Here is a 19,751-nt window from a genome sequence, read left to right on the forward strand (position 1 = left end):
CCAGGGTATGCTGGCTCCCCATGAGGTGAGACATACGATTCCTTTGAGCAGCTCTGTGAAAAGCTAGCACACCAGAAGCAAGTTTTCCTCTTTTCCTTCCCTCCCATGCCAAATTGCACTGCCTGCAGGATGCCACCCCTCACTTTTCTTTGGCCTTTGCAGTATTCAGGCATCCGTGCTATGCCAGTTCTGTCAGTGCTCCAAATGAGTCATGTCAGAAACCCGTCCTTCAGGCCACCTTCCAAAGAGCTAGAATGCTGGAGGCATACTCCACTCCTGTGATTCCTTTCTCAAGGAAAAGTCAGGAGTTGGGCTGTTCTTGCCTGGCGCCAAACTGTGGTAGCTTGGAAGAGGGGTTGACGTGGGGCCAGTGAAATTGCTCTTCTTATCCATTTCAGTACAGCTGTTTTCAGCTTTGTGCTCCTTTGGGACTTTTTAACTGGATTCTGGAAATCTCATAAAGGTATTTTGGTCTGTATATCGTTTTGAAAGTGGTGTTTCTGTGGTAGAATGAGTCCTGGGACGTACAATTCTGCTGTATTTGCTGACATCGTTCTCCTCCTCCCTGTACTTCTTTATGCTGCTGGTTTAGAAGTGAAATGACTTAAGAAACGCACCCACATGTTTACTATGAACCTGTATGTTTGCCACTTTACAAAGAAAAACATTTTGAGGCCACGTTGAGTATAAATAATCTCATCTTCCCTTGATAAATCTACATTCTGCTCCTTGCTAATTTTTCTTTTCCTGTCCTTGCAAAGTCTGGCTTTCAAGGAATGCAGGGAAAGATGACCCTGGTAATAGGGATGTAGATTGACCTTTATATCTAAGTTTCCCATTTCTAGAGTACATGATGATGTATTATTTGAGACTAAAACACAAAAGGAAATGCTTAAACTTTCTATGTATGCAGTTCTGCAACCAAAATATGTCCATAGGGCTTCCCTGGTGGCGCAGTGGTTGAGAGTCCGCCTGCCAATGCAGGGGACGCGGGTTCGTGCCCCGGTCTGGGAAGATCCCACATGCTGCGGAGCGGCTGGGCCCGTGAGCCATGGCCGCTGAGCCTGCGCGTCCGCAGCCTGTACTCCGCAACGGGAGAGGCCGCAACAGTGAGAGGCCCGCATACCGCAAAAAAAAAAAAAAAAATGTCCATAACTGTATTATCCTCTTTTTAAAAAGATGATAATGTTTGTTTTTAAATTCTTGATAAACAGTAATCTAATCATTGCATAGACTCTCATACTGAAGGTTTAGGTGATGGCAGTAATGGTCACATTCATTATAATGGCAAATATGACACATTTTCTACACGTCTAGAGCCAGAATATAGAATAGAAATGTGCTGTCATAGTTATAAATAGTTAACGTAGACTCTGCAGTCAGAATGCCTGAGTTCATGTCCTAGTTCCACCACTCAGCTAGGTGATCAGCATCAGTTTATTTAACCTTATTTTTTTGTGTGTGCCTCAGTCTCCTCATGTATAAACTGGGTATGATACTAATAGTACCTACATCATGGGTTGTTATGTGAATTGAATGAGATGATTTATAGATAGATATATAGACACAGAGTTTTTAGAACAGTGCCTGGAATTTAGGAAGTCCTGCCTGAATCATCGTTAGCTGTTCTTAAGAGTAATTGTGATGAGATGGCTCTTTTTAAGCATTAGATATCACGTTAAGTAAAAAAGATTAAATGACCTTTCTACCTCATTGACAGAGTTGAAACTGTGGGACAGCCAGACAGAAGAGACAGTATAGGAGTGTGTGCAGAAAAACAGAACGGATATGACTCCCTGCAGCGGGATCAAGCAGTTTGCATTAGTACAAATGGTAAGAGGGAAATTACTGCCGTTCTCTTTGAAATCTATGATTCACTGTAGTAAGATTTGAATCAGTTTCAATATCACACATTTATAGCAGAAGATGAAAAGGTTTAGGTCTTAATGGCATATCTGTGTGGCTGCTATGTACCAGGCCTTATTCTATACCCTTTAAAAATAACACATTATTTAATCCTTTTAACAGCTTTTTGAAGTGAGGAGTAGTATTATATCCATTTTGTAGTTGATAAAAACAGCCACAGAGAGGTGAAGTAGCTGGCTTAAACTCACATAGCTTGGAGGTGATTGAGCTGGGATTTTCACCAGGCGGTTTACCCCTGGATTCGGTGTGCCTGGGTGATCTGAATTCAACATAGATTAGACAATATAAATTTGGCATAGATTAGGGAAACGGGGAGAGAGTTTACATCTGTAGTGTTCTTTGGTCCCTTACTTTGCAGTAATCACACTTTTAAAAATCACTGCCAAGATGTATTAATATTTTACTGTGTGGGTCAAACAGTAGGTAGCACAAGATTCTTGTTTATTCCATGTGAAACAATCTTGTTCCACAGGATGTAATTTTATAAAGGAGTCAAGTTTCTTTTGATGCCATCCATATGGGAAACTCATGGTCTGTATTTCAAAAGAGTGGAACCCTGGACCAGAACTCTAAAAAGTTATTAAAGCTTTAACTTCTTCTTCTGCCTTGGGGATGGGGGTTAATTAACATATTTAACTGCATTTATCTTTGACCAGTTGGCATTCCAAAATGTTTTCTGTATCTGAATTAGGAAATTAGCTGTATCACCAATAATCTAGAATCTTGTTTCCGTTCTTAGTTATTGCTCACATATGAATGACTCTTTACCTTAACATTTTAGGTGCAGTTTTTGTAAATGGAAAAGAAATGACTAATCAGTTGCCCGCAGTTACTTCTGGGTCCACTGTCACATTTGACATTGAAGCTGTGACTCTAGGATCCAGCAATAATAACGAAGGCGGAAACATCAAGCTTCGAGTAACTATTAGCTCAAATAACAGAGAAGTGGTGTTTGATTGGTTGCTCGATCAGTCTTGTGGTTCTCTTTACTTTGGATGCTCGTTTTTCTATCCTGGGTGGAAAGTGCTGGTATTCTAGATTTTCAGATGATTGGCTTTGGGTTTGCAGGGGTTTCACATAGCTTTCCTCAGCCCAGTTCAGTTGTCATTGGTTTAAAAAATGGTTAGATTCATCTCTCAGTTAAGTCATTGGAAACAGAAATTATTTACTGGATTTATTTTCCAATATCTTAGCAATAAGAGGTGTGAATATTGTGGACAAAACAGTAATGCAGTCCATTTTATTTTTAGCATAGTGTTAATTGGAATATCACATCACAATAAAAATCAAATTGGCTTTTAAAAGTGTGAGGCGATATAGACAGCCCTATGTACCTTTCCACTGTACTTCTTTTTAAAGTTGGCTGTAAGAACACAAAAATGTAACGTAACTTTTTTTTTTTTATTAAATCTTTATCTTTTAAAGATCCAAGGCCATCCAAGACTTTAGAATGAATAGGCAAGAAGAGACCAGGTAGAACGTGCCACCATGTACGCTGTAATGTACACTCTCTTGTGTGTTCTCCACAGGAGTGTTGAATATGCTCTTCATATGCAGGGATTTGTAAGCAGTATTGAATTTTATCTCATGTTCAGTAATCTTGAAGTCCCAAAAGCACGATAATTTTTGTATTTTAAAAAATTACTGGGCTTCCCTGGTGGCGCAGTGGTTGAGAGTCCGCCTGCCGATGCAGGGGACATGGGTTCGTGCCCCGGTCCGGGAAGATCCCACATGCCGCGGAACGGCTGGGCCCGTGAGCCATGGCCGCTGAGCCTGCGCGTCCGGAGCCTGTGCTCCGCGACGGGAGAGGCCACAGCAGTGAGAGGCCCGCGTACCGCAAAAAAAAAAAAAAAAAAAAAAACTGAGCAAATGTCTACAACAGGCAACGTGTTTTCTTTTGTTCTTTCCTTGCAGTTCAATTCACAATAGGCTAGAGGGTTTTTACAGGGTAAAACTACTTATGGAAGTAGTATGCACAGCAGTGTTAGCCATGTCCCATGTTTGAAATATGCACAGGTGCATATCCAGCCTCAGTGACGTGCATGTTGTTCTTCCTAGGGTCTGAGCTGCAGTCCAGTTTCATGTCAGTTTCATAAATGGTCTTTTAGTGGACCAAACAAATGTAGGGTAAATACTTGACCTATTTTTTGGAAAACTTAAATTTGTTTAAAATATTTATTTGAAGGACTTAGGATGTAAAAATGATTATCTTGCTATATAACAGCTTAAGATCTTTTTTCTTTAATGTGAATTTTTTTTTTCATTTTTAACAGAAAAGTGGAAAAGCAAGTTTGATATTTTTGTGAGATAATTTATTTGGGGATTCCAGTTCCCTATTAGACAATCATGACCTTTTCCCCTTGCCTTTTTATATTATAAGTAAGCTGTTTTTCACTTGCTTAGTGACTGTTAAGAAGATGTGCTAGAATGTAGATGTCTCGTCCAACTGTCTGAAACAAAATAAAAAACTAAAAGGTATATGTGTGTATTTTTTTCTTTCATGAGATTTAATTCAGGTTTACTTTTTTAAGTAGAGGGAGAAAAGTCAGCTTCACTTTTAAGTGGGAGGATCCATATGTATATAAAATGAATAAGTTATATATACGTATATAACATATATATTGGCAAGACTGTACTCCCTCCAAAGGGTCTAGGGGAGAATCCTTGTCTCTGGAAGCTTCTAGTGGCCGCAGGCATTCCTTGACTTGTTGCTGCAAAACTCCAGTCTCTGTCTTCCCATGGCCTTTGGGCTTTGTTTTTAGCTGCGCTGCGGCAGTCCTAACTAACCCCTGGACCACCAGGGTATTCCCTCCTTTGGTCTCTTAAAAGGACATTTCTCTTGGATTTAGGACCCAGTCAAATAATCCAGGATGATCTCAAGGTCCTCAATTTATATCTTCAAAGAAGATATATATTTATATCTTCAAAGACCCTTTTTCCAAATAAAATCACTATCACAGGTTCTGGTGTGGACATGTCTTTTTGTGGGCCAGCGTCATTCAACCCTGACGATGGTGTTTGGCTGGAGTGGAGTGGTGGTTGGCTGTAAGTTTCTGTCTTACTAGGCTGCCACTTTCCTGGTCCTTTGGCTACAGAGAGCAGGCTTTTGTTGGGGTTTTGTCTGTGTCTGTTGGTATTTCCATGTTGCTGGCTTCTTCAGCCCCAAGTCTGAGATACGTAAGACAAGAGAACCCTAGGAACGCACAGTACTGAGTTCCTTGAGTTTTGAGGTTCCTCGGCCATCTGTCAGAATCTTCTTATGTTTGTTTTATATTTTTTCCAGGGTTTTTGGTTGTACTTAGCAGGAGGAATAGGGAAATTATGCTATTCCATCTTCTCAGAAGCATAAATTCTGAAGCTATATAATAGATTTTAATATCAAAACAAAAACAGAAGTAGAGATGAAAGGTAAATACGTCTCTTATGAGGGGTTTTCCTGCAGAGGGAGCAGAGTAAGCATCTAGCTCCTGTGTTAAATGTGAAGGATTTAGTTCAAGAAGTGAGATTTATTCAATTATTGAGAACAAACTATTGTGACAACTGTGATTGACGGTCACACACTCATTTAGGTATCTCCTAAACTGGTTCAGAACTTGCCATACGTATGTAAATCAACCAGTGTCAGAATGGATAGTTTGCTCAGCTCAGATCTACTGCTGCATTACTTGTTTCCTGTGTCCCATGTCTTCCTCCTTCTTGGATTATTCCTTTATTTTAGTGGAGCACTTCCTCCATTTCCTGAGAAAGGGTGCCCAAGAGGTAAATATTTTGAAAGGTAGAGGTCTGAAAATCTCTTTATCCTACATTTGACTGTGACTCATTAAGAATTCTAGGTTGGAGATCATTTCCCCTCAGAATTTGAATGCATTGCTCCGTTGTCACCTAGGATACAACCAAAAGTTGATGCCGTTCTGGTGCCCATTTGTTTGTAGGTTGTATGTTTTTTCTCTTTGGAAGACTGTGGTATCTTTTTATTCTGTCTTCCTAGGTTGGTATAACACTCAGCTACATAGCTCATTTAACTGCTGACCCTATGGGTAGATGAATTTCTGACACTTACTTTAAACGCACTAGATTATAAATTCCTTGAGCTTTTGTATCTTCCGTAGCAATTATTCTCAATCCTGCTTGCACGTTAGAATTTCCTGGAGAGCTTTTAAAAACAGCAAAAATTCTGATTTAATTGGTACTAGTGGCGCTCACTTTTTTTTTTTTTAAAGAAATGAAATTATTCTGTTATGAAGGCAGATTTGGGAGTAACTGCTCCAAAGTAACCAAAAGTCCAGTCTCTGTAGTAATTTATTTTGTAAATCTAAATTTTCTTTGAAAGACTATCTTTTATTCTGAAATTATCCTTCTTGCTCTTTTTGTACTGTGTCCTTCTATAACATGAAAGTGACAGTAGATGTCAGGTTTGCTTGTTTTGTTCATAAATCTTATCTGACAAAACGTCAAAAAATTTTTGAATGTATATTACTGGTCTCTGAAATCTGAAAGGCTGGGATCTACTTACTACCCTACATTTCCTGATATATGGGAAATATATTTCCCATATATATGATAAATACTTTTGAACTAAGACCAGTACTTTTCTTTTTAAAAACAAAAACCATATTCAGCAAAATAAAACTAATCTCTCACAAAAGCCTCTCTCTCATGGAATTTCATGTTGATTAAATGAAAAGTGACCTTTCTGTGTCACTTCTATTCATTAGTCTTACATAAGGCAATGTTAGAAAACTTGCAGTTTTGTAGAGAATTAGACTTTGTTAATGTAATCTCAGGAGACTTCTTCATGTTCTTAAAACAGCTTGTGGAAGAGGGAGCAAGCATATGGTTTTCCTTTAGCGGTGAGAGCTGAGGATTGAAGTTGGCAAAACCGTGTGGCCATCGGGAAAGGAAACAGTCATGCTAACCAAGAGCAGGTTACTGTGCTAGATCCCTTGTTGAAGGGGGCATTTTAATCCCATTTTACAGTTGAAGAAACAAACTCAGTGTCGGTAAATAACTATGAGTTTTGAAGCTGCAAAGGCACCAAAGTTGGCATTCAAATCCAAGACTATCGACTATCAGTTCTTCTACCACGATACCCTCTGTCCGCACTACCCGATGTCTCAGGGCACCAATTGGAGATAAGACACTTGGAAATACGGCTTACTAAAACATGAGTGAATGTTTCCCTCTCTGGAATTTAAGATTCATGAGGACAGGAACAATGTCTGGCTTATTCATCTTTTTATCCTCATGCTTAGCTTAAGGCAAAGGCCATAGTAGGCACCCAGGAAGTATTTAACGAATAAGTAAGGCTCCTTAAGGCTAATTACCCACATGGCAACCTTGGTCCTTTCCCTACAGGGGTGCACAGAAGAACCAGCCCCCCAGATGAGAAACAGGGATAGACAGGATCTATTCAGAAGAAAATCTTACTTGATTTAGTGAAGAAGCTAAGATTTATTGGACCCCTGTTACGTTCTAGGTACTTGTATTAGGTGATTCATAAATTTGTCTCAAAATATAAAAAGGTTTTATTCTGATATCTGTATAACTTCACCCCTTCTCTGGAGTAATGAGCAATAAATCTAGCAAAGAGGTATATGATTGTTTAGGGACAGGAGGAGAAAGAAGTGACTGTAGTTTTGATCCATGGGGGCTGGGAGAATCCTTGAAACAGGATCTGAGTCTTATTCAACTTCTCATTCCCAGTGCTTGGGACAAGTGCTGGCACACATTCACAGATGACTGACAGAACGGCTGCTAGTGGTAGCATGCTACAAGAGCAGGTGGAAGCTATTTGGGTTCTGAAAAAGAATGGGGTAGCATGGACAGAAATATGATTCCAGGAGATGGTGCACTTGCAGGTAGCCCCTGGTTGAAGCTTTGCCATGTGGATAGGATGGATGGTAGTCAGAAATGGGAAAAGAGAACAGATGAAATATAGTAGTCCAGGAGATAGCCACCCTGTTCTCTAGAACCAACTTTATAACGTGATTCATCCATGTGACACTTCAGTAGCAATCTTGTTTGCCTAAGAATGTACTTGAGTGAATTTTTACCTCTGTATAAAAATCAACCTTACACTTGTACAAGTAGTACATAGGAATAGAATATGCTCCAGAAACTGGATTGTAGACTGTGTACAGAGAACACCAGAATGCATGGTGTGTACCATGCTGTACTCTGGTATCTCACCTGGTTGGAGGGGAGACTGCATACATGAGAGATAAGACTGAAAACATAGTGAATTCAGATCAGGGAGGAAGAATACGATTTTTACACTGTCAACAACTGGGAACCATCAATGATCCGTTTTAATATGGTACTTGGTATAGTTAATAAAACCTCATGTATTTCCCCTTTTCTAAGATCAGCATACTATTTAGATTAACAAACAGAAAATATAAATTGAATGTTTAGAAACTATTTTTTCACAGTGAACTTCCCGTCTTACTTAATACAAATTTACTATGTTCCAATTCTGTGCTAACCACTTATCCATTATACCTGGTTCCCAGTGAGAAATCATCCCTCTTCCTGAACTCCCTTATCTATTTTTTTAGATTTTTAAAATATAAGAACTACAGAAAATAGGCAGTACATTTAGATTTCAGAAGTGGCACAGTGAAAAGCCACCTTCCTATCTGTCCTTTCATCCAGCCATCTTCTCTGAAAGCAGTTGCTTTTGTGTATCCTTTTAGTCATATTCTGTAACCCAAGCAAATATGGGCATATATTAACTTTTCAAATTTTTAAAAAATGGAACTTATATCTTGGCATTTGTTCTGCATTGGTTAAAAACAAACCTTCCCGATCCCCTTTATGTGGCTGTATATTCCACTTATATGGATTATAACTTACTTAACCAGTCTCCTACTGATGACTTGTGTCTAATCTGCTCTTTTCAACAGTGGTCACAGTTTGTCGGTGTACATGTGTTCCAGTTTATCTGTAGGATTAAATTCCTGAAGATGAAATTGTTGGGGCAAAGGTTAAATGCATTGTGATTTTCATGGGAAGTACCAAATTGCTGTCTCCAGAGATTGTACTAATTTATTTTCCCACCAGAAATGTCCTGAGTACCCACTTCCCCATTTTTTACCAACAGTATTATTAGCAGGCTAAATCCATCTGTGTTCTTGATCTCATTCCTTCCTTTTTCTGGTAACTTGCATCTTTGGTCCTCTCTGTGTCTTCCTCAGTATACATACTCAACCTTCCCATCCACTCTCCCCGGTCTCTTCCTTTGCCTGTTTCCCTCTTCCTATGGCCCCATTTTTCACATCTTCATGTTGAACTTCTCCAACTCATTTTCCATTTACTAGGCTCATTAAACCTGTTTTCTATCACTAAACTCCCTTGAAGGTGATATCGTACTCATTTTCTGTTACAGCACTACTGTTTTCTTTTTGAAACTCTCCTCCTTCGGCTTTGTCACTGCGTATTAGTTCATTTTCATTCCTTCACACTGAAACAAACACCACTCAGTGATTACTTCTTGGGCACTTACTTCACGACGGGCAGTGTTCTAGTAGTTGGATATTTCACCTGGAGGACTACAACAGCATTCTAGTGATTCTCCCTCTGTAGAGCTTCTCCCCTCCCAAATTCTTGTAACCATGTCTCACCTATAACACAAATGGGTTTGTGTCATGTCTGTGCAGTAAATCTCCAAATACTTCCTACTGCCTGAAATCCAGTCGCTTAGCATGGCATGTAAAGCCTTCAGTTCATGTGGCAAATGTCTGAACACCAACTAAGACCATGACACAGTACTAAGGCCAGTGAGACTGACTTAGCAGTCTAATGAAAAGGAAACAGGTGCTTAAACGAAACACACACAGTGAGCTTTGGAAGCAGAAGGGTGCTCAGCTCAAAGAATACAAAGCAACATGTATATAGGCAAGCTATTACTTGTAAATAAAGCAAGCACAGTGGAATTGTCAACACTTCTGTAAAGTTTCCCTCAACTCTTCTAAGTTAATTATTTCAACAAACTATTGACCTCACAGAATGTAGCATACAATTTTATTATATAATATATTGTTTTACGTTATCATTTGTATCCCACTCTTAATCTATGGGCTTTTTGAAGGCCACGATAAATTCTTTTTCATTCAAAAGAAAATGAAAAAACCAAAGATGGATTAACATTAGGCTAACTAATATTGACATTACTCTGGAATATAAATTTTAAAATATTTATGTAATACCATAAATAACATACTAGTTGCAACTGATGTTACTAGAACTGAAAGCAGGATTTCACATTAATTTTTCTCTTAATTTCTTATTAGCTCTGACGGGTGTAATTTTTTTGGATCCTTACTATCTTAGCCGAGCCCAAATTTTTGTGCATGTATTGACAATGCATAATAATAAAAAACAAAAACAAAACAGAATACAGCTTTTATATTATTGAACTTTATGTACAAAATCATTTGATTTCAAATAAACATTTAATGTAAAAACAAACGTTCTTTTAAACTGAATTTTTTTTTTTTTACATCTACTGTACCATTCAAATGCTTTATCATCTTACATGATTTCTTCAAAATCTCTTAACAAGGGTACATATAGAAAAGAATTTTTTTTTTTTTATAAATAGAAACAAAGGGATTTTTTCAGCTTTTATTATAAGATGACATAAAAAGTTTACTCAACAGAAGTAATTTCATTACTATTTGGGGGAGGGAATCACCAACTTTTTGTGCAAACAATGCTAGCCTTCTTTTAAGCATTTAAGAGCATAACTGCTTAAGAAATGACATAAGCAATAATTCTACACCTACATCTCCCCTAAAATAATCTATTTTTTTTCTTTTTACATATGTGCACAGCTTTATTAGCAAATTAAAGCCCGAGAAAAATGCTCGAAATCCACTATCCAGAGGCATAATCAGAGTTTACTGTAACTCAGCATTTGGAGAGCTTACCAATTAAGGAGTCTGTAATGAAAGCTGCAGTTTCCCTCTTTCCTATTTTTTTTTTTTAACACAAAAATCAATGACTAAGAACTTAATACTGGATGACAAATCACATCCACACTATTAGTTAAATAGCCTCACAGTTAAACACATCTCAAAGACCAATCAAATCAGTATTTACATTTTATAAATTTCTGAAGACACCATTAGAAAGCTTATATATCCCTTCATTAAACAAAATAGGGAACTGCATCTGATGGTGGTGGAATGAAATAAAAAAATTAAAAATACCTGTATTTACAGCAGCATTGATCCTTTATAAATAAAGAATATGAAAATGCATTTATCTTTAAGGATAATAAAAAATTGAGGTGATGTTACTCAACCACAGTGCTTGGAGTTGGACCAAAAACTCTATTGGTGCTTGTTAATGTGCCAGTAGTGAAACCACTTTCTGTTGGAGAAAATCCAACTGCAAATATGTGCATAAGACACATATAACACAGGGCAAAATTGCTCAAAACGATTCAAGTCAGCTTATCTGTATTGGATATTCTAATCGTGAAATACATTACGAAGACATCCTTGTGAAGAAAAAAAAAAAGTTATAGCATTTTCTGGTTCATTTTTATAAGAACATTTCCTCCCTCAAAAGTGGCATCTTAAAAACCTCGAACTCATTCTTCCCTTGGTTTACAATCCTAATGAAGAGATATGGACAGCTGAATTTTCCATGTGATTACCTAATTGGGAAAGAAAAACAAGAAACAAAAAAAACCAGCAAAATGTTCAAGTTTAAAAAAATATACTGGGTGAGCAATGCACCAAAATTATCCACATAAAAACAAATGGATGGTCAGTAACCTTATAAGCCAACATGACATTTCACCATTGACAATGTGAAAAATTAACATGCTCCCAAACAGGCGTAAGATGAAGAAGTGCTATTTTTAAATTGTAAAATGAACTTACATCATGTAAAATATCTTATGTCACAATTTTTCATTCCAAATTGATAAATGATTTCAAAATCAAGGATCAAGGTTTGACTGCAAATAGTAATGCAACATAATTTCACAAAAATCTTCAATTTCTAAATTTTCCAATTTTCCCTCCCCAAGAAAATGTCTCACAATTACAAAGTAGAAAAACAGCCAGTCACAACTGCAAAAAAAATTGTAATTTAAATATATGAAATAATTTCTCGATTATCAAGTCAATATATTTCGTAAGACAACTGTTGAAGTTAAAAATACTTTCTTTGAAGTATTGCTTTTCATGCTCAAACTTGAGAATGTTTTAATGACATCAATAAAACTGATATACATGTAATGCTGCATAATGAAGTGAAATAGAACCCTGATAAAAATATCCTTGTTGAAATCATTTACTTCATCTGACAGTGCCTGTTTGGAACTTATGATTAAAAACAAAAACAAGACTCTTTCCTAGAGGCTGAACTCCCTAGAATGAAATTTCAGTGTTTGTCCATAACATGGGGTTAGGCCTTTTCAGAGTTTTTGTTTTTTGCTCTGTTTTGAAACCCCTGAGACACCATCTGTTTCCAAAGCTTTCTCTTTTGAGTTAATTTCACTAAAGCCATTTGCTGTCCCATTTTGTTCTTCAGTGATTTCTTCATTTGCAGGGGAAGCAGATTCTCCTTTTTCTAATTTTTGTTGCATTTCACGGAGCTTGGTAACAGCTTTATCTATTGACATTATGCTAATAAGGTTAAAGTCATGCATGCTGACTAGATGAAGCATGAAGTTTCGACATAAATTCTTCTTAATTATTTTCTGTCCATAGTTTTCTACAAACAGCATACAGGCATGATTCATTTGATTGTCAGCAATAAACCTATTTAATAAAAACAACACAAAACATCAATAGCAATACAAAGCATTTCTGTCAAATGCCACAGTGATAACCATTATAGAACATTAAGACTATATCCAAATCCAGTTAAGTGATGACTTAACAAGTAGTAAAACTATAGTGAGTCTGAGATTCAATCACCTGAATGAGCTTACAGTCTTAGAAATTTAAACATTTAATTTAACCAGAACTTAAATAGATGTCATTTCTGGTTTTCCTAACGAAATTAGGAACTCAGCAGTTAAAAGTATAAAATATTTTCTCTTGCCAGCACCACTTTTATTAACTATATAATACTATTCTCTCAGTTTCCTATATCAGAAGCAGTGTTTCCTCTACATTCAGTTCATGGTAAACCTCTGAAAAGATGAAGATGTCACAACAAATGTGGTACAGTGTGATTGTTTTGGTGGAAAGCAATGAAAAAATTTGAGAGAAGCAAATTAAAATTGGAGAAGGCTGCTCAGTTACCCACTGAAACTTGAGACTCTAACAGAGCCTGTAAAAGCCTGCCTGCAGATCTGATAAAATCCGAATAGTTTACCAAATACCTGCCAGTCTGTAATGCCAGTGTATCATGAACCCAGTAGTTGTTATGCTAACAGATTTCGATCAGGAATTAAAACAGAACTCAATTAAGTAATCTGACTAAAATTCTATCTTGAAACTGGCATATCAGGACAAAAGGAAAAACAGATTTCAGGCAAGCCTCCATATACATACTTTACTCTTAACTGAGTTTTAGTGACTAGACCAGGGATCAGGCAAATATTTTCTGTAAAAGGCTAGATAGTAAATATTTTAGGCTTTGCAAGCCATATATGATCTCTGTTGTCTTCCTCTTTTTAATTTTTTACAACCCACTAAAAATGTGAAGACTACTCTTAGCTCAAAGCAGTTTACAAAAAAAAAGGCTATAGGCCATGCACCCAGATATCTGGACTAGAAGTTATGTACCAACTCCTCTTCACTCCCCAAGAGTAAGGAAACAAAAGTGCCCTCTCCCACTTATTTCATTTAACTATAAATGAAAAAACCTTACATTGCTTGTGCTATACAAGAAAGCCTTATATGAGGATCTAATACTAATGAAGGTAGAGAAGAAAAATATATGTACTGACAGGTAAAAGTTCACACAGGGAAGGAAGCAGATCTGCAGGAAAAACAATGCTTCAGCCACAAAGGCACAAGAAATAAGGATCGTTCTACCTTGAGCTTTATGAAATGGTAATAAGAAATCAGAAAAGCTGCTTATATTTTATTCTGAATAAGCAATTTTTAAAAATTGTGGCAATAAGTGTGATAAATAGTTTCCAGGAATTCCAGGTGTGTAGCACATGGCATATTATTTATGTATCCCCTAGCAATAAAAGGAATAAACATTGGATTATTATTTTTTTTAAAAAAGGACATTAAATAAAAACCTGCTGTTAGATGGAGCTAGCACCTTCCTTAAACATTCTTTGAGGATAACCATTTTTTCTTTATAATACTTGAATTAGGATATTTAGGACAAATTATATCTAAACAGAATTTTAAGTAAGATTCTAACAGATTTATAGAATGTGAAGCAACAAAAAGAACGTAAAGGAAGTGGAATATCTGAATTTAGAAATACCCTACCCATGCTTCATGACATGGAGATTCCAGAGTTTCATCACTTCTTTCTCTCCTTCATTAACATCAGAAAATTCCTCAATTTGCTTTAAAAAGAAAAGAGAGAAAAAGAAAAAATATCTGTTAGATACAGAATAAGTATAATTGGTATTTCTAAGAAAAAATTGTGAGAATGTCAAAAACAGAATTTTTTGCAACTAAAAATACCACAACTTATTTATATAGCAAAGTGGCAATGTTTCTTAAAATCATCTGTTTAGGTAGTAACTTTAAAAGGGAAATTCTATGTTATGACAATAGTTACCTTTAAATAAAATGAAAAACACAATACAGAATCACAATAAGAAAATCTGTATTTCCTTTAGTTGGTTACTGTTAAAATGACACAATTATAAAAATTGTAGATTCCTGAATTCCTTAATTTAGAAAAAGCTCCTTTACACTAAATCAAAATGTAATTCATATTAAACAATTATTAGTTTTCAAACAAAAATCATTTAATCATAAAATTCTAAAGTCATTGTCAACGATGATGATGATAACAGCAACAACAATAATAATAATAATAATAATTACAGTAATGGTTTTTTCTCTTAGCCATTCAGGATCTTTTTCATCTTCACTATCTACTTCCATTTCTTGTGGACGGAGAGGTAAACAAGTATCACTATGGAAATACAGGCGATTGTGTCCACTACTGTATGTTCGTTGCTGTTCCACTTCTCCATCTTCAGATTCAAGAAATTCAGACATGCTTGCTTTTGTTCGTTTTGGCCTAATGAAAAGCAATGTTGATGTAATGTTAAGTAACACAGAGAAGGCTCACACCCCCCAAATAGAGTACATTCCATTCCTACAGGTTTCTACCTAGGTATGCACACACAAACTTCCACTGGGAGACACTTGAATCCCCCTATAACCACTAGAGCAGTAGCAACATTAACAACACAGGAAAAAGCTGTAAGGAGCAAGTGAGAAAACCTCTGTAGAAACAGGAGCCGAGGGAGGGTTACACAGCAGTATACCACCCCAGAGACTTAGCTAATACTGAAATAAGGATTCCCACCTAAATGTAGCTTTGTCTGGCTTCCTTTTATTCCTCCAACATCATCAATAGAAGTCAGAATAAATTTTTGTCGCATGACTTTTTTACCTACCTGCACACAAGAATGTGTGTGATAGGTGTTCTCTTTACTGGTCCATTGCGACTAAAAGCAAATCCAGGTTGGCGATGAATATCCTGAGGATTTCCTGCATAGGAGCCATCATAACACTCGTTGATAGAAACATCTATCCTAGCACCTTTTGGATGATACTGTAACAAAAATGGCAAGGTGTTTAGGAAAAGAAAATATTAATTATCCTAACTTAAATACCTATCCTTCCAACTTAATTAACTAAAAAGTACTTGTGGGTTCTTAATGTTTCAAAAACTAAAATACGCTAGGCATACCAGCATGGTGAACAGGAAGTCAGAAGACCTGGAGTCAAAAAGATCTGTGTTATAATCCTGGCTGTGCCATTTACTGGCTTGGTAACTTCGTACAAATGATTTCTTGACTGAGCAAGGATAAGGAAATTACCACTTAATTCAGAGCTGGTGTGAGGATTATGTGAGTCATTATAGGTGTACTGTGCAAATATACATAAACTCTGAATCATTCATTCACTGTTAATTCATGCATAAGCAATCCATCAGTGTAGAGATTTTGGTATTTTGCACAAAGTACAATTTCTGAAAGTCAAATTGTATTATAATGTATAATATATTATGAGTAAGAAAAGATGAAAGTCACTCACCACATAGTTGAAGATAAACCTGCTATGGCAGAGTTTAAGATGTTTGAGCAAGCTGTAGAGTTTGCGGCAGTTCAGAGTGCACCAAGGGCAATGCAGGTCATCTCTTGCTTCAGTTTGCTGTCTTGTATTGTTGTTATAAAGGAACTTTAAAAATAACAGAAGACAAAAAGAAGAACAGCAAATCTCCACTTACATATCTCAAGTTATTTTGTTTCAATATTACCTTTAAAAATAGTTAAAACAATTTAAAAGGAAAATCAAGTCAGAGGCATTCTTTTTATTTAAATAGCCAAAATACTTCAGATATAACATGCAAAACCAAGGCATCTCGTGATTACTTAAAAAAGAAGGGTCAGCTATGTTTACCTGATAAAATATTCTTAATTTTTGTCGGTTTTCATTTGAAGTATCTTTTTCTTTTCTTGTTTGCAGATCTGTAGTCAACGATTCTTTAACAGCTGAAAACATATACTTTTATATTTAATGAAAATAGTTGCTTCTTAAAAGTGAAGTAATACATCTTGTGAAAATAATTAAACAATAAAGGTTTCACAAAATTCTTCTTGTGGTATTTAATACAATGTTTGTTCTCACCCTCAACTGATGTTCAGGGGAACAATCCCCTTAATCAGCAACCCTAATCAGATAGTAAGGTCTTTATTGGCAGGAGCCATTTTTTTTTTTCCTTTAAAAACCACCTATAATGTCCTAAAACATTCTAAAAGTAACCCCAAGTAATTATTATATGTAGTCACTGTAATGCTTTCAGCACTTTGAGGTCAGAGTATGGTTTTGATTGGACTTTGTATTCCCAGTGCACAGCAGTGAGCAGATATCCACTAAATGTTGTTTAACAGAAATTAAATTAAAGTGATTGCACTAATATCATTCCAAATCCAAAAGATAATCATTTGTTAATAATTCCAGTGTATTACTTCACTAACTTAAAAATAAAAATTTTTATTTCCTCTGACATAAGTAATCATTTCATATGTACAATTTTGTATAAAACTCTTCTCAGTTTCTTTGAAACTCTTTTATCTACTTGGCCACAGAATTCTTTGAGAAGTGCCCAGACCACAATTTACTTGGGAAATCTTTCCTCTGACATGGGTCATTTCTTTTATCTCTTGAATCTGACTTACAGTGACCTGCACACAATTAATGGACATGAGTGGTATATATCAAAGACAGCTGTCTTAAGCCTTCTGCCTTCTTAAACAGTCTTAGATAAAAACATACGGATGCTCTCAGGTCAAGGACAGTGTTCTTATCAGACAGATAAACAAAATGAAAGAATACTGCAACCTGGGCCTTTGCAGAACTAACTGCTACAATTTGTAAATGTTTTTCCTCTTAAAAATTTACTGCAAAATTTAACCTGGTAAAATTCAGGTTATGATGATCCTTTTCCAGCCCTATGTACAAACACTCTGAAATAATGAAGTCACTTCCATAACATAAACAAATTTTTATATGAATTTTTAAAAGCATACAGTTCCAAAGCCCTTTAAAGCTGCAATTCCAACATCTAAAAAGCTCTGAAAAACAATCATTTTCTCATGAGTTTATTTATTTAATTTATTTAATGGAGACAAATTTATTTGATTTATTTAATGGAGACAAATTTATTTAATGGAAAAACCCTAAACTGACATAAGGCTATCTATAAACCTCATTTGGAGGTGTTATATAGTATACGACATATATCCTATATACTATACCACACTTAGAAAATTAAAGAAACCAAAAAACCCCAAAATTCCCACATACATCTGGCACAAAGGTTTTGAATAAAGGACTAATAATAGGAGAACCCTAATTTACTCACAATATACCTAATAAGTCAAATAATATTTCCCAAAGATTACTGGAGCAAAACAAAAACTAATCTAAAGCCTAAGTCCTAACTCTGCAAAGCATTATTTTGACAGCAAAGTTTTCATACCAATAGTTTGAGTAGGTTTAACTGAACCAGGCTTGTTTTCTTGATGGAGACTCTCTGAATTTCTAGTGGCAAGAGGTTTGGCGATAGGAGCTGTAGATTTATCATTGGTCTCTCCTGTCCAACGAAGAGTGAACTGCAACGTAGGTCCCTGAGAAAATGTTTCAAATGGAGGCAGTCTCTTAAAAAGAAAAAACATGAAAACAGTGAAGATTCCAAATAATGAACTGAAAGAAATTGTAGGAGTAAAAAGAAAATATTTATTATGACATGTTAATGTGAATTTGACTTAAGAGATTTTTCCTTAAAAACCCCAAATGCCTACATGGATGGCCAGGCAAATAAAATAATGTACAGTGCAGTAGAGCCTGTAGTACTGGAGGGCTCAGACTGTCTACAAGAGTGACTACTTATTGGCAATTGCTGAATTGTTGCCCCATACAAACATGTGCCCCCAACACAGCCAGATTTTCAGATCTTTTTCCAAGTTTCCAAGAGAAATATTCCAATTTTTATTTGTTGGTAATTTAAAAATTAAAACAAAGAACTAAAAACTATGATACCCAAAGCCTGCTGGTCTGCAACCTCTCTTAGATGACCAATTACTTTTTTTGTGTAAACTGAATGATTATTAAAACAATAGTAATTTTCCTTGACTTCTCTCAGCTTCACTGACTGCCCTTACTTCTCTTCTTCGGATTTTAGGACACTGAACTATCTTGGATTTCCTCCTCCACCTCTAGTCACTTATAAAACCACACTTCTCTTGGCCTCCTTAATTCCTAGCTAACATTTAGCCATATGCCTGAGTCTTTCACCCATCCTCAAGGATTTACCCATTAGACAGATGATCCCAAATTGGTTCTCCATTCTTTATACTTGAGCTCTAAACACTGCCACTTGGATATCAAGGTCACCCTGAACTAAAATATGTTTTTAGACGTGAACGTATTATCTTTTCTTTCCTTCTCAGGCACAATTATTTTTGTTCCAAGCATTATCAGTCTACTAGTGACCCTAAACTAAAAATTTCAGAATTACACTTGACCCCTATTCTTGCTTCTGCTTTTCTTACATAATCATCAAGTATAGATCCTTACTATCTTATTAGTACAGTATCTTAGCTGCTCTCCCAGCTTCTAATTTTTACTTCCCAATCCATATCCAAATAATCTTCTGAAAGACTGCTTTCATGCTATTCCCTTTTACAGAAACGTTCAATGGGCTCCTATTTATTTTTACTGCCACACAAGTCTAATCTCCCTGTACATCTTTATTACAAATAATCCTCTTAAAACTATAATTTTAGATGGAATGAAGTGAAAGTGTAATCATATAAACCAATTTTGACCCAGTGAGTCCATATCTAGGAATTTATCTTATAAAAATACTTGCAATGCAAAAAGATACATGTATGGGTTGGCCAAAAAGTTCGTTCGGGTTTTCCATTAAGATCTTACAGAAAAACCTGAACGAACTTTTTGGTCAACCCAATACAAGTATACTCACTACAACATTTTTGAAAATGTAAAAAAAATTAAAATAATCAAATTATCCATTGAAGTGACACTGGTTTAGTAAATTATGGGACATTATTTAAAAGAATAACACAGAGCTGTTAAAAAGAAGCAAATCTATATGACCTGACTTAAAAGGATACCCATTTC

General features: G+C 36.0%; 2 protein-coding genes across 3 annotated transcripts in view; one reads left to right on the forward strand and one right to left on the reverse strand.

Annotated features, from left to right (window-relative positions):
* CRLF3 (cytokine receptor like factor 3) overlaps positions 1-10,386 on the forward strand; it is a 42,926-nt gene extending 32,540 nt beyond the window's left edge. The window contains exons 7-8 of the mRNA XM_030862114.2: positions 1,721-1,833; positions 2,708-10,386. Of these exons, the coding sequence (XP_030717974.1) occupies positions 1,721-1,833; positions 2,708-2,964 (370 nt within the window). The 3' untranslated portion in view covers positions 2,965-10,386. The remainder of the gene's footprint in view (positions 1-1,720; positions 1,834-2,707) is intronic.
* SUZ12 (SUZ12 polycomb repressive complex 2 subunit) overlaps positions 9,963-19,751 on the reverse strand; it is a 39,582-nt gene continuing 29,793 nt past the window's right edge. For both annotated transcript variants that reach the window (XM_060289933.1, XM_030862112.3), the window contains 7 exons: positions 18,088-18,265; positions 16,506-16,597; positions 16,140-16,283; positions 15,497-15,654; positions 14,916-15,114; positions 14,346-14,425; positions 9,963-12,704 (listed from right to left, as the gene is read on the reverse strand). In XM_060289933.1, the coding sequence (XP_060145916.1) occupies positions 12,359-12,704; positions 14,346-14,425; positions 14,916-15,114; positions 15,497-15,654; positions 16,140-16,283; positions 16,506-16,597; positions 18,088-18,265 (1,197 nt within the window). In that variant the 3' untranslated portion in view covers positions 9,963-12,358. The remainder of the gene's footprint in view (positions 12,705-14,345; positions 14,426-14,915; positions 15,115-15,496; positions 15,655-16,139; positions 16,284-16,505; positions 16,598-18,087; positions 18,266-19,751) is intronic.

This window comes from Globicephala melas, chromosome 20 (assembly GCF_963455315.2).
Source record: "Globicephala melas chromosome 20, mGloMel1.2, whole genome shotgun sequence".
Taxonomy (NCBI): Eukaryota; Metazoa; Chordata; class Mammalia; order Artiodactyla; family Delphinidae; genus Globicephala; species Globicephala melas.